Below are 16,003 nucleotides of genomic sequence, written 5' to 3'. Positions count from 1 at the left end.
AGTACTGGACTTGGGTTCAATGCCTACTACTTCACACACAAAAATAAAAGAAATATTTTTTTTCTGTCAGTCATGGGGCTTGAACTCTGGACCTGGGCTCTGACCCTCAGCTCTTCGGCTCAAGGCAAGTGCTCTACCACTTGAGCCACAGAGTCACTTCCAGTTTTCTCATGGTTAATTGGAGATAAGAGTGTCATAGACATTCCTGCCCAAGTTGGCTTTGAACTGCGATCCTCAGAGCTCAGCTTCTTGAGTAGCTAGGAATACAAGCATGAACCACTGGCGACTGGCATAAAGAACAATTTTTAAAAATCAAAGTAAGGATAAGTAGAATAATAACTCCTTTATGCAAATACATAAAGATATATATATATATATATAATAAACTAATGACAAAACAAAATGCATAAGCACATACATAAACATTTGTTTTCATTTTTCTGACAACCAAATTTAGAATGGTAAATAAGAAGATAAATCCTTATAAGCCTTATAGTGTTGACAAACATACGAATGTTCATTACCTAGGTTTTATATTTCATAGTACTATCCAATCATATAGCAAGTGACATCTCCATGGGAGACCATGTCAGATATGCTGTACCTTTTCATGGACTTTCTGCCCAGGCTCCATCCCTTCAAGGTGTTCTGACTCTGTGGACCCCTCACTTGATGCCATTTTTCGTTGTATGTGAACATTTTGTTCACGTAAGGCAACAATCTGCAAAATAAAAGCATTATTCTTTTAAAACTTAAACAGTGTAAAAATCAGAATTTGCTTGACTGTAGTTAGTCACTAGTGAGTAGTAGGGAGTGATGAAAAATAATCATTAAGTTTTAGTCAGGTTGCTACGTCAAAAATATTTTCAAAGGTTAAGTTGGTATTTTAAATAATATGTTTACAAAAGGTTGTAACACCTCTCCTAAAGAAAAAGTTAATGCACTGTGAAAATTTTCTGAGAAAAGATTTTGTAGCTTAAAAATGTTATCTGCTTGGGAATCCACCTAAGAAACGATCTGATCCATGCATTGTTAACTTAGAAAATACTCATTAATGTAATTTGGGGAATTGCCCTACATACTCTACAGGCTAGAGGCATGGCTCAAATGGTAGAGTGCTCACTTAGCAAGCTGACCCTGAGTTAAATCCTCTGAAACAACACCACTGCAAAATCTTATCATTTGTGTGTTTAAAGTATACAGGAAACCTAAATGAAAAGATTGAAGATATTGAAGGTTAAAATTATTAGTTCTCATTATAATTATTTATGTACAGTGATAATATGTTATAATTTCAAAGCAAGCATACAAAAGCTAGACTTAAATAACTAAAACTATCACGTGTACTTAAATTGTTCTATTATTATTTTAATGGATATTGATTTAGTATTTTGTATACAAATATACTCAATGTACAGACATTCAGAAAGCAATTATAGCTTGAAAATTTTCTAGACAGGATATTGGAATTATATCTTAAAAATTATAGGTATTTTTTTAATCTAAAAAAAATGTTCCTAGATTGTTGTAACATATGCAATCTTAGTATAAGACACACAGCAATCAAATTCTTATCTTTTTTGAAACAGTCTTTTAAAATTTGTTTACTATTTATATTTGTGCTTTTAAAAATATTTTGTATTACATTGGAGTCATATCTTACTTTGTAGAAAGTTTTATTATATTACCCACTCAGGCTAGTTAGCTATTAATAAGATTATCTCCTGTGGTATGTGATATACAGCAAACACTGAATCATACAACTACATGTGATTTGAAATCATAAGACAAATGTATGGCATAGACTTATGATTGCTTTGAAATGGCTGAGTGTTGTGCTGCCTGACAGTGCTTCAGTGCTTTGATCTATTAGGGTGTATCTAGGAGATCACCATAGTTATATATAACTATTTCCTCTACTTTTATTCATGCCTATAGACAGCCTAATATTCATAAAGCACCCAGATTCACCTTTTAAATGTGTTCTAACATTGATTTGAAAGCATCTCCAAAGTAGTTAGCACATTCTTACAAGGTCCATAATGCCTACATTGAACAAGGTCTAGATCCCACTGGCCTCAATTCTCTTCCTCAAATGCAGCTGGATCTCTTATACCCAGAAGAGAGGAATTTTATTGTTCCTTTCCCTGAACATGTTTCCCCTGTTACCACAGTTAGTAATAATCTCAGCTTTCAACACACAGCTGAGTTGCCAGAGGCATGCTTTCAGTAGCAGAGCACCTGCAAATGTAGGGCCCGGTTTCAATCCTTAGTACCACTAAAACAAAATCCAACAACAACAATAAAACTCCATTCTGGAGAATACACATGTTTACTTTATACTCTTGTTTATTTTTTTGTGCAGTATTCACTTAAATCTAATGTTTTATTCCTTTGTTTACTTGGCTAGCAGAAGCCTTCATACAATATCAAGCGAAAATAATGTTCTAAGGAGCATTTTTGTGCAAATAGCATTTTCATTTGAAGTAGCACATTAAATTATTATGAACAGGGAAGTCCATGAAAGCATGGTCATTTAATTAATGAGTGGATACAAAAGATAAAGAACACAAATTCAATTGATTCAGAGTAAAAGATTGAGAGTGCTTGAGAATTGTCAAAAGACATTTCTTTCATATCAGTTAGCATAAAAATGGGTTACATGAAAGGGACAAGAAAAATGAGTCAGCTCCTAGAAAATCATGTCTAGATGACATTCTTAACATGTTGATTTTTTAATAGAAATAATGTATTAACATTGATACATGAGGAAATTTTATTGAGAATTAAAAAATTTCTAGTATTAGTATCAGTTAGACAACACCCACTATGTAACACACAGGATTAAAGTACCAGGACATTAAAATTTCTGTAAATTTTCTTACATTCTTCGGAGAATTACAGCAGCAGCATTCCTTTAAGAAGGTTAAAACACCAAATTTAACTCTCAGTTTACAGATTAACTCTCACTGTTTGTAAATCAGATGGATTTCAAATATCTCTTAGTGCCTAAAATAAGCATGCCAACTATAAAGTTTCAGTGAGTAAATTACTAAAATAGTGAATCAGTTTCCTTTTATAGGAAAATCATAGCATCAAATTCATTCACAAAATATGTACATGACAATTACTTCCAAGTAAAACATTGTTTCAGTAACTAGCATGTAACATCTTTTTTTTTTATAAATAAACCAAGTCAAAGTTTTTTTTGAAACATAATGATGTAAAATATACCATATTCTCAATTAATACTATATGATGTTCATCCTGTTTCTTTTCTTGTTGATAATGAAATGTCTTGGGTAGCTTTAAAATTAGTTTAACATTTGATTTAATTGTAATTAACAATTAATTAATTTAATTAACACACTGATTCTTCCATCCACACTGAGAAAAGTGAAGCACTATCTTTTAGGAATTCACCTTTGTCATTTAGGTAAATGCAATAAAGGTCAAAGGAGAGAAACCTTTGACCTAATGGAAATCTCATTCCCATTTTAGGAGAGAAAATATGAATAAAATTATGAGCAAATAAAAAAAGATAATTGCTAAAGAAAAGCAAGGGAAAGTTAATGTGAGATGTAAATTATTTAGATATTAGGTGATTTGTGAGTATAAACATGAAGACAGGAAGGAAGTAAAAATAAAAAGATTTCACAAGAAGAAGGTGTGAGAAACATAAATCAGAGCCATGAAAACATTTCTATGACTTTGCAAATGATTTGAAATTTCTTCCTTAAAAGAGAACTCCAGTAGCAGTGGAAGCTGATGTCTTGGAAGCAAAGAGACATGACTCTTAAGAAAAATGGCAAGTAACAGAAACTATTTCACATCTCTATATTCCCCAATTTTTATCATTTATCAATGATTTAGAAACTATAAATTTATTTATTCCATTTATATTCACTAAGCATCCTTCCAGGAAACAGATACCATTGGGAAAAATTAAGACGGGTTTCTTCCAGAATCCATCCTCGTAAATATCCCCTCCTTCCAAAAAAAGAACCATGACAGAGACAACAAATTGATAATCATGTATTCTCTCTTACAATGTGCTCCACACTGTGTATTCTAAGCATATAATAAAAATTTGCTAACTTATATCATCTTTTTATCTGTATAATTCTTTCTAAGCTTTAGAAACTTTTTGAAAGCAAATCTGAGACACAATTATAAGTAGGTCACTCAAAAAGTGATTTCAAGAAATCTAGTGTTCCTTAAGTATGCTTGAAAGACCAAGGACAAATACTGGTTCCTTTAACTCTTGCTACTTATATGGTCTTGCACAATTTAGCTCTTCTTCTTTCTTCTTCTTCTTTCTTCCTTCTTCTTCTTCTTCTTCTTCTTTCTTCTTCTTCTTTCTTCCTTCTTCTTCTTCTTCTTCTTCTTCTTCTTCTTCTTCTTCTTCTTCTTCTTCTTCTTCTTCTTCTTCTTCTTCTTCTTCTTTCTTTCTTCTTCTTCTTCTTCTTCTTCTTCTTCTTCTTCTTCTTCTTCTTCTTCTTCTTCTTCTTCTTCTTCTTCTTCTTCTTCTTCTTCTTCTTCTTTCTTGTTCTTCTTGTTCTTGTTCTTCTTCTTCTTCTTCTTCTTCCTCTCCTCCTCCTCTTCCTCCTCCTCTTCCTCCTCCTCCTCCTCTTCCTCCTCCTCCTCCTCCTCCCCCTCCTCCTCCTCCTCTCCCTCCCCCTCCCCCTTCCCCTCCCCCTCCCTTCCCTCTCCCCCTCCCCCTCCTCCTCCTCCTCCTCCTCCTCCTCCTTTCTTTTCTTCAATATGGGGGAATATTAATTCTTATCTTCTTTAGCAATAGTAAGTCAAATATGAAACCCCTTAAACACTCATTATATAAGGACTATGACCAAAAAGAATTGATTGATCTCCACTTGCACTGTCCTACTTGTACTTTGTTCTCTAGCTCTGAAAGGCTTCAAGTTACACATTTGCCATCTTGGCTATGTTTTTTTTTTTTTTTTTTATAACTCACCTGGGTTGTTTTTCCTTCCCCTTATCTTAGATCTTGAGAATAGGCTATAGGGTTATACCTTTCAGGGAATTTATTTAGGTAATTCTGCAGCACTTTATTATTTTTTTTTACTAATTCATATCATGAAATTATTACTTAATTGAAATCAGCTGCTAGGTATTTGGTATTCCATTTTTGATACTGAGTGTCTTGGCAGTGAAATATTATTATTCAACTCCTGTTCTTAGGACGCAAGCTGGAAAACAAGAGCTCCTCCAGAAAGATTTATGGAATGTCAAATGATAGCAGACTAAGTATACGAGGTCAATGGGAAGTTGAAAACTACGCATGAAAAAAGACATGTCGTATCTATGTTGGAACAGGTAATTAGTTATCCAGGGAGAAAACTATATGATCTTGAAAGCTTTCCCAGTGCTCATATTACATGTTTTAAAATTTAAAAAGGAACCATAGAAGTATTCATGGGGGATAAAAACAACCCACAAACAAATACTGATATAGCATTGTAGGATATTCATGCCATAGTTTGAGGAGGCATTTAGAACAGAAGGCAGGGCACTTCAGTGAGAGTCATCAGGATATAATGCAAATATAAAGTAATAAGCAATTTCTCTGTGTCTCAGAATATTACTAAAAATAATTGCAAGTGTACTGCAGCTTGGGTACTATGACTCAGATGCATGAAATCACAATGTGCGTATGTGCTTTAGATTCAGCATGAATTTACATGAAATAGAGAAACGGAATTCCAAGAGCAGATATCTCAACACTGAATTCTCCTCATAGAATTCTAACATTGGTACAATAAAGTGTTATAAATTAATTTAACTTTTACCATTTCATCATTTCAAAAGTATGTTGTACATGGTCTTTCCACACAGTTAGATAATGGATGAACACAAATTCTACATTATATTGTATATTAATCTCCCAATAGTGTTACAAGTTGAGTATAATTTTTATTTTATAAATGAGGAAAATAACATAAATTGAATAAGTAACATTCTTGAGGCTATACAGCAAAAGATATAACAGGATCAAGTTTTAAACTAATGCTTGACATTGTAATGATACCTGATTACTAATAAGATGATTCTCTGCTTCTGAAATCTAAATATTTATCTAGGTCAGGACTAGAGTTCTATAGTCTGAAACAGGGGAATCTTCCTTCTCTGCCTTGGCAAACCATATAGAAAGCACCTTCTAAATCAGAAGATGTCTTCAGTTGCTCCTAAGAATAAAAACCATACATTGTGCATTATTCATCACTTTTACTTGTAATTTCTATGTGGCATAGGCATTTAAGCATACCTCGAAAACTTACTAACAACTTAAATCACGTCAATGTAAAATTCCTACTTCTAGCTCTGCAGGAACCTTCGTAGACACGTTTAAAATTCCTATTTGCCTCTTCCTTCTCAAAAACAACTTCAGGGCAGTATCTGTGCCTAATTAACAAGAGGTTTTTTCCATCTATTTTTATTCCAAATTCAATTAACAATTCCAGGAGTGAGACGTAACAGAAATCTCACATACAAACACACAATTTGCTTCTACAGAGGTACTTATTCTAATTTTAGCTAAATTCCATGTTTAGATTATACTGAGATTGCAATACACAGAAACAAACTGGAAAAAAATAAAACCTAGTAGAACACAAGAACTTTACGATTTACACTGAGCAATTCTCCAAGCAACAGTTTGGATTTGTGGATTTTTTTTAAAATATTACTTGGAGGAAAAATAAAATTGAGCCACTTGTTCAAATAGAATTAAGGACCCCAAATCAGTATAGCAATTATTTCATCATAAGGGCTTTCTTTTTGGAAATAAGATTTAAAACACCACAAAAGCACACGAATCCCAGCATGTAAAGAAGTTTCATGTGGTCTTTACAGTTTGATCATCTGGAATGTAACATTTATTTTAAATGTTTGCCAGTTAGCTAGACAGAGACTGAAACTTTATAAAACTAAACTGTTCCCACCTAAACTATGCTCTCATAAGATTTTTGTGAGATGAGCAGAAGTTTGCACTGTGAAGATGTGTTCCTGCTCAGATCACCAAAAAAGGTGTTAAATTAGTGATTTTAAGAATGAATCAATGTATCTTAATGAATGACATAGTAACTTGGAGATGAGAAGAGGAGGCTCAATTTGCAGTTGTACAGAATTTTCACCACTGACACTAGTGCTACTCAATCAATAAGTATTTGCTAAATGAAGGAGCACATTTACTATCATCTTTTCTACTTTCACTTGTAGCATTGGCTGGCTAGCTCCTAAGATGAATAGGCTTATTAAGATGAATTGCCTATGTGCCTATTATCAGTAAATTTCTAGTGATTCTTTGCTGGAAAAAAAATGAGTTTGGCTATTTGCAAATTTTACAATTTTTTTCTTAGATATAGAGTATTTGGGAATGGAACTTTGTTCCTAATAATAAAGCTTTGTTTCTAATAATAAAGAAAAAATATTTTGAAGACTTTAGAAACTAAAATATTTCTTTTTAAAAATGTTATCTGATTGTAAAGATGCTGTAGAGAGGGGTTACAGTTACGTGAGTAAGGTGATGAGTACATTACTTGTCGAGCATTGTTACTCTCTCCTTTGTTTTTCTTCTACTATCCTTGTTAAACAAAATTACAAAACAGTAAAAAGTCAAACTGGAGGCGTGGTAGAGTGCCAGACTATTGAGTCTGAATCACTGAGTTCCAATCCCAGTAGAGCCAAAAAGAAAAGGAAATGTTTGAAAAGGTACATTTATACAATCTTAATCATATCTCTATTTTTCATTTATTCAAGTATGGTTCTCTGTTGTCAGGAATTTTTCTTTTACTTTTAGAGTGAACCTTCTGTTTAACAACCTAAATATACTATATATTCTTCAGCAAATATTTGACTTTCAGAATGTCATATTACAGTCAATCTCTTTAATAACATACATAATGATTTGTTTCTCTTTACAAAGTCATGAGATCTGATGCCCTCAGTGAAGCATGATTAATATTATAAGTACATACTGGGTTTATTTTTCCCCAGTTAGCACAGAAGTGACGAAATTATAGGCTATGTCTTAGAGCAATCCTTTTTTTACTTCTATTGTGGTAAAGAGTCTTAAGGGAAAGAAAGCATTTCAAAGTGCTTGAAAACTAAAGAAAATGTGGAAGGCAAAAACAATATCCATTAGTCATTCCAGCAAGTAAAAATGTAAGCAGGGGAAAGAAAAAAGATTTATCTTAGTCTTTTCCTTAGAAATAGTTCCCACTCCACACCGAAAAATAAGAATACTCAACACATTATTCTAAATAATTCCATTTAAAGTAATCCATTTGCCTGGGCAATTACTTGCCATTATATTCATCAGTATGCATTTTAATTTTACTTTATATAATCTGAAGTATATTGGGCAGTATTATATCTAAAAAGACAATAGTAACAATATCAACATTATTAATAATATTTACTAAAAGATTCTTTATACACAGTTTTAAGTTTATATGTATTAATTCATTTAGACACTATAACCACATGGACAGTAACTTCTAAATTGCTTGAACTAATTAATTAGGGAAGAAAAAATAGAGGTTATCCACAGTTTTACAGATCTTGCAAAAGTCAAAATCATCTAAAGAAGCCTTTGCTTCTCCTGTGTTCAGTCTACTTTCCTCCGGATAGATATATTAACATTGTCCCATCAGATGGAATGAGTGGTTATTTTCACCACTTCCCCAAAATTGTCCTCATTAACACCTAACTGCACTTAAATATCCATTTTTTACAGATTAATTTTTATAAATTTTGGCACACACAAGCTAGAAGTTATCTTTTTATGTTTGAATGGTCAAGAAATAATTGACAAGGGGAAAGGTAGAAAAATTAAGAGAAGGGCACACTGCAGCCAAGAATCCAATGAATAGCTTACAAAATTAAGAGAGTGAGGGAAGGGGTTGGTAGGGGAAGGTGTTAAAGGGGTGATATTGATAAGATGCACTGTATTCATAAATTACTTCGTTAAATTGCACTTCCTTTGTATAATTACTTAAAGAGAAAAATAATTAAAAAAGGAAAATGAACAAATTGAAAATAATACTGAAGGCTGGTCACAAAGGCTTGTAAGGGAGAATGATTACACCTGTTAATTTTAGGTTGTGGGGAAGGGTTTGTAAGAAAGTTACAACTTTGCTGGGGAGTGATGCGGGGGAGGGAAAGGGATGGTAGGAGAAAAACAAAGGAGGGTAACAATGCTTGACCCCTCTGTACAGTATCTTTACAATAAAAAATATATATTAAAAAAAGAAAGCTCAACAGTAACATTTAGGGGGCTTTGGAGACTAGATAAAGCACATAGGCAGTCAAAACCCAATCACTTTTTTTGCAATGAAACACCAATAGAAACCAAAGACTCGAAGACTTGGGTGAGGAGGGCTCCAGTTTGGCTACACCGTGTTAAAATGGATTCTAGGAGAATAATGGATTCTTACCTTAATGAAAGCCTTGTGTTTGGCTCTCCTCTTGTGGAGCTATCCTTGGCTGATTTTAATTTGTTGTCTTTTATCTAAGAAACCAGACCTGTGTGTACAATAACTTTCAACATGTCTGCGTCTGTCTTCTGGGAATCACTGAATCTGAGCATCCTGTACTTGAAGTTGGTATCAGAATTGGGGCTAGGTTGGGGGGCAGGGCCTCTTGAGGAGTTCTGTGCCCTTGAACCTTGAACTTTGGCTAAGCTGTGGTCATAATAGCCAATAAATAGCGACAGTTCTTGATTTGTTGTGGTGTGATTTAACAGTGTTGTGGCTTCATGAGGTTGTCACATAGATAGTATATATGTAGTAGAAACTATTGATTTTGAAATGTGATCTCTTCTTAAGCTATCAATGTATAGAAAGATATTGTCCTGCAATTTGAGACACTGGAAGGATTAGCAGGTACCTGCCAGCCTCTGGTCATGAGAACAAACAGCCCATAGCCTAATGGAAATTCATTTCCACTGATGACAATTTTAATTTACAATGGGTCTATTGGGATGTAATCCACCATAATTAGAGGACTACTTGCACTAACTGTAAAAGATACAGCCTTAGTAGTTATTCATTAAGATTGAGTTCGTCAATAGGTCTGTTTGCAGGTTTGTTTCATTTCCCTCTTCTACAAGACCAACTATTTGGAAGTACCAAAAATTTTCAGCATTTGAGATCCAATGCACTTTCCTGCCTAAAAGGAAATGGGAATAAAGAGTACTCTTGTCCTGTGTAATGAAACTCAGGAACTGACATTTTCTACATTAAAGCACAGGAGTCATTTGAGCATTTTCATGCCATTTACTTCAGAATTCTAACATAGTCAATTATACTTCATTCTTCACCAATGGAAAAAATTCAGATGAAAAGTACTCAATTTAGAAATCTAACATTTTCAAGTAGCTGCAAGAAAACCAAAGTTTCACTGGGTATTTTCTATAGAGGTAAACATTTAGCTTTGATATCTGTCAGTTACATTAAACAATTGACTTATGACGAGTCTTATTTATTTAGTTGTTACCAGGTTTATCTTTCAATGAGTAGGAATCTTAAAATAATCCATTAAAATATACTAAGTTGGAAAAGAACATAATGAATTTCAGTAACTAGGAGAAAATGAACAGATGATTTAGACACTTGTAGCAGTTATTCTTTGGAAAGAAATACCATAATTAACAGAAAGGCGAGGTTGCAAAATCAAAGTGGGTTATTCTGGGTGCTGTGAGGAGGAATCCCAATTGAAGATGTCTCCCTTTGAATCTGAGTACTGATGTGCAGAAGGGTTACCATTTCATAAGTCAGACAATGGGTAAATTTTGTTTTAGGCAATGTCACCTTTCTTTGCTCTCTTCCACTTTTTCCCTCTTGTTCCCACCCACAAGTTGTATACTTCATTTTTAACGTAGTCCAAATTTTAACTTTTGTAATGGAGTCATGTGATGATTAAAAATGTACCTGTGTTTAATCTTGAGTACACTATCCAAAGATTTTATCAAGGACAATATAGTGATAAAAAGTGTTTTTAATTGTACATTAACACACAATTTTATTAGATTAGTTTTATAAAAATATTTTGCTACATATTATCTAATCCACAAATCATTTCTCATAAACCTAGGTAGGCCTAAAATAGGCAGCAATGTGAATCTCTATTTTAGACAATTCCTTCATACAGGTATTAGAAATTGTAAAAAAATATAGTGCAAGTAGCAAACAGAAATTTTGTTAGCTACATTTGTTAAATTTGAACATATATTGTCATAAGACACATTGATACCCTCTTATTTGGGAAGTGTTTTTATCCTAGAGTATATAATTATCAACAACAAAGGAGAAATTTCCTATTGATGGTAATAACTTGGGTAATTGACAGTTTCTCCAATTATCTTTACAATAAAATATCATCATGAAGATAACTTAGAAGTGCATAGCAAAGGACATAGCTAGCAAGATCAATAGAAAACCCATAGATTGAGAGAAGATCTTCACTAGCTATACAACAGATAAGGGCCTCATATCTAAAATTTACTTAGAACTCAAAAAATTAAATTCCCCAACAACAAATCCTCAAAAAACAACCACCCCATTAATAAATGGGCTCAAGACTTAGAGAGAGACTTCTCTGAAGAGGAAATAAGAATGGCCAACAGACACATGAAGAAATGCTCAACTTCTCTGGCCATAAAAGAAATGCAAGTCCAAACATCATTGAGATTCTACCTCACCCCAATTAGAATGGCTATAATCAAGAAATCTAACAACAGATGCTGGAGGGAATGTGGCAAGAAGGGAACCCTACTGCATTGTTGGTGGGAGTGTAAACTTGTTCAACCACTTTGGAAAGCAGTATGGCGGTTCCTTAAAAAATCCCACATAGAGCTCCCCTATGACTCAGCAATCCCACTTTTGGGAATTTACCCAAATGATCACAAACAAGACCATACTAAAGCTACCAGCACAACTATGTTTATAACAGCATTATTTACCATAGTTAAGATATGGAACCAACCCAGATGCCCCTCAGTAGATGAATGTATCAAGAAAAAATTATACATATATGTATATATATGAATTCTATGCCTCCATCAGGAAGAATGACACCACCCCATTTGTTATGAAATGAAAGACTTGTAAAAAATTATATTAAGTGACATAAGCCAGGCCCTAAGAAACATAGGTCCCATGGTTTCCCTTATTTGCAATAACTAGTATATGCCTAGGATAACCTTAACAGACACATAGAAAAGGTCAAAAGCTATGCACATATAAGATGGTGCTAAGAGAAATGAACCCCAAGATAGAGACACAAGAGGGTTTATCTTTGTTGCTGTTGTTTTTAATGTACTTATAATATACTATGTGATTTCTTTTGTTTCTTTTGTAATGTTCTTACCCCATGGGATAACCCCTGTTTTTATTGTACTTGATTCCCGTACCCTTCATCTTGTATATACATTTTTCTAATTTGGGGAGGGGGAGAGAAATAACAAAGTGCTGAAACAAGGACACAGGCTGACCCATTGTAAATATGAGATGTATAAGACACTATGTTAAAACCGAACTCTACAACTTGGGGGGCGGGGACAAGGAAAAGTGGGAGAGGTGGGGAGAGAAGGGATGGCTGGGGGAAAATCCTATATCTTTGTGAATACTGCTGTGATGATGCTAAAACTTTTGAGTCTACTAATAAAAGAGGTAGACATTATTTAAACATTCAACTCTTCTATGACCAATTAAAAATCATACAATCTGTTAACAATAGTGAGATAATTACATCAAGATTAGGTTCTCATAATTTTATAGGCAGTGACACCCAAATTTTATATAGCAAGTGACGGAAGTTCAGACCTTCAAGATGTCCTGGTTCCATGCTAACACTGTTATTCAATCAATGCTATATGCCAGTAAGTTTAGAGATTGTGACTTGCCTCAATTGTCCATGAAACAGTGTCACTATATTTGACTTTTTGTTACAGCATTCCATTAAAATTATTCAGGAATTAACCTTTGTTTAATTTACTTTGTTTAATAATGATGAAACAAAGCTGATCAGTTGCATTCACTTATGTTGTTTACAGAAAATTGGAAAGCTATCATAAGACTGATTCATTTTACAAATTGGTGATGGACAAAATTACTTCTGCTTTTCTCTCACAGAACTCTCTAAAAACTGAATAGATTGATAAACTGAATAGTTTGAACTGATTTTCATTTTTAATATTCTAAAACAATAATAAGAACATTAGCAGTGATCTCTTTCTCTACATCCAGCACTTTCCCTTACAGATAAAGAGCGTTTAGTTTGAACAAACAACTGACTTTGTCTTATGATTACTGGTAAGAATAAATGATCTCACAATTTGAGATGAGTATTGCTATCAGTTCCTTCAAAGCAGATCCCTTAATAAGGACTGTGCAGTAAATTTCCTCTTTCCTCTTTTTGAGTAATTTTCAGCTATTTAAGTTTCTTTTAAACTATTTAAATAGGCTCAGTTGCTCATGGATTTCAGAAGTTTCCTAAGACTTTATGTCTATGGAGTTTTAGAAAAAACATTTACCTCTAAATTTATTCATAGAGTCCTAAGTCTTAAGAGAGAACTTTTGTTTAATATTTAGATTAATTCTTTTGAAATATGATAGGTGAAATGAACTCAAATGGTTTTTCTTTCTTGATATTGTTTCTAACATATTTATAAGATGATTTCTTTGTTGCCTTGTATGTCCCCCTTGTATAACCTGTTTTCACTGTATTTGATGTTGGTATAATTTGTGGAGGGGAAGGGAAAAAACAAATTGTTTAACTAGGGGTACAGGTGGACCCATTGCAACAATTAGATGTACAAGTCATTATGTCAAAAAATGAACTTTACAACTTTGGCGTAAGAGTGGGGACAGAGGGGTGGAGGGCGGTAGGAGGGTAGATGATAAAGGATGGTAAGGAGAAACAAAGGAAGAGGCAACAATGCTTGATAAGAAATGTACTCATTTTCTTGCTCACGTAATTGTAACTCCTCTGTATGGTATTTTCACAATGTAACTATATAAATAAAATTTAAAAAAAGAAATACTGTTAGTAAAATGATTAAAAAGTTTAAATAAGGGAATATGATGGAAGAGTCCATGTTGTTTCCGTTGGTAAGTGCTGTAGAAAATGGGCTTTGATTTAATTTGATGTGTTAACTGTATGAGAAGAACTTCTGTGATTACAATCTTGCACAGGCTTAGCACTGATGACTTGGACAGAGTCTATATTAGCTTGTTTATAAATTCCTTCATATGTTTTCACCTCCCTTGGTAGAAAAGTTCTTTTTCCTTGGAAAGAATCCTTCCAGTCTAATCTCTGTGTCTTCCTTCCTCTGAAAATCAAAATCTTCATTCATTACTACACTACATGTTTCCTCCCTCCCCCCATTATCTATTCTTGAGAGAATTTCACTACTTGAAGTAGTAGAAAGCATGATTATATTCTACTGTTTTCTCTATCCTTTTCATTAATTCTCCCCCCCCAACACATTGCTTATATTTTCAATTCTCTTCTATTATAAAAAGTCTAGCTTTCAATACTGTCTAGACTCATCAAACTTTTATATTCCCACCTCCTCATTGCTGAATTTCTCAAAGGTATTGCTCACCTTCTTTTTCTTTCTCTTTCTCTCCATTTCTCAATCACATCTCTCATTTTGAACTCAGGGCCTTATATTTGCTAGGCACAAACTCTACCACTCAAGATACATCTGTCTTGTACCTTTGTCATTTTTAGAATTTTTAATAGACTCATATTACCCCTTGTCTCCCCCTTCGTCCTTTCCTCCTTCCCTCCCTCCCTCCCTCCATCTCTCTCTGTCTCTGTCTCTGTCTCTGTCCCTCCCTCCCTCCCTCCCTCTCTCTCTCTCTCTCTCTCTCTCTCTTTCTCTCTCTCTTTCTCTCTCTCTCTCTCTCTCATTGATTTTTATATCTGTTCTGGATTTTAAAATCTCCCTTTATTTGCTTATTTTGTATTTTCCAACTATATTTACATGTTCACCTTTGTACTTTTATTTTCATTCAACCTAGAATTGTTTTGGTGATTCCCTGTAATAATGTTTATGAATCAATGACTACAATCCCAATCTATAGATTAAAAACTTCCCAAATAGGAATTTGCTTGCTCTAGTTCTTCTCACCATCTGAATCCAATTTCTAATGATTATGACTATTAATTTTCCTATGCATATTCTTTTTTTAAAAAGAGAAAATCCTAGAATAAGTCTCCTTTTAGAGGAGATACAATGAAAGGTTAATTTCCTTACGGAAATTCTACTTGAAAGTTGGTAAATTTTGGTGATTAGAATTAGCATACATACAGTAAAATGAATATGAAAATGGCTTAGTCTACAACCAAATGAGCCAGTTCATTTTTATATATTATGCAGTCATGTAGAAAAAGCTTTTAAAATAACACACCAGTGTCTTTACCACAAATTTGTCTGCCAATTGACATTTTACAGAAGCTTCTGAATAATCCATTTTGTCAGGCTTAATTAAATAATTTTTAAAAAGTATATGGGCTGCTGCTAAGGGAGAACACATTGTTAGGATGTAATCCATTTATTCTTCTTTGTGCTTTCCTTTTATTGTAGATTTTTATGTAGTTTCTCCATTTTGAGAAGTAACAAAATTACTGGGCACAAATTGAAGACTTTATTGTACTTAAATAATCTAGAGTCACTTTTGTAGGACAATAAGCTTGAAAATGCATTCAGTATTAACAATTCAATCTACCCATGTGAGGCCACTGAAAGAGGCATAAAATTACATCAAATTTTCCTTATGTGTACATTTAGTTTTAATATGTGATTCAATTATAATTGTTATTATTAAAAGAACAATAACAAATGCCAACCTGGGCAATACTTGTGTTCTACTCAGTTTATTAATTCCTGAACCTGCCTCCTGATTATTGAAAACCATGATTTTCTAAAAAATCTAAATTTTAAGCACAGAACTATAAATATTACATATCTTTT

General features: G+C 33.4%; 1 protein-coding gene across 19 annotated transcripts in view; it reads right to left on the bottom strand.

Annotated features, from left to right (window-relative positions):
* Ppfia2 (PTPRF interacting protein alpha 2) overlaps positions 1-16,003 on the bottom strand; it is a 271,881-nt gene that overhangs the window by 98,974 nt on the left and 156,904 nt on the right. For all 19 annotated transcript variants that reach the window (XM_042699018.1, XM_042699012.1, XM_042699006.1 and 16 more), the window contains one exon: positions 605-721. In XM_042699018.1, coding sequence (XP_042554952.1) covers positions 605-721 — 117 coding nt within the window. The remainder of the gene's footprint in view (positions 1-604; positions 722-16,003) is intronic.

Source organism: Dipodomys spectabilis, unplaced genomic scaffold (assembly GCF_019054845.1).
Source record: "Dipodomys spectabilis isolate Male_0828 unplaced genomic scaffold, ASM1905484v1 ptg000234l, whole genome shotgun sequence".
Lineage (NCBI taxonomy): Eukaryota > Metazoa > Chordata > Mammalia > Rodentia > Heteromyidae > Dipodomys > Dipodomys spectabilis.
Note: the sequence above shows the minus strand (reverse complement) of the source record. Positions and strands in the feature narration are given on the sequence as shown.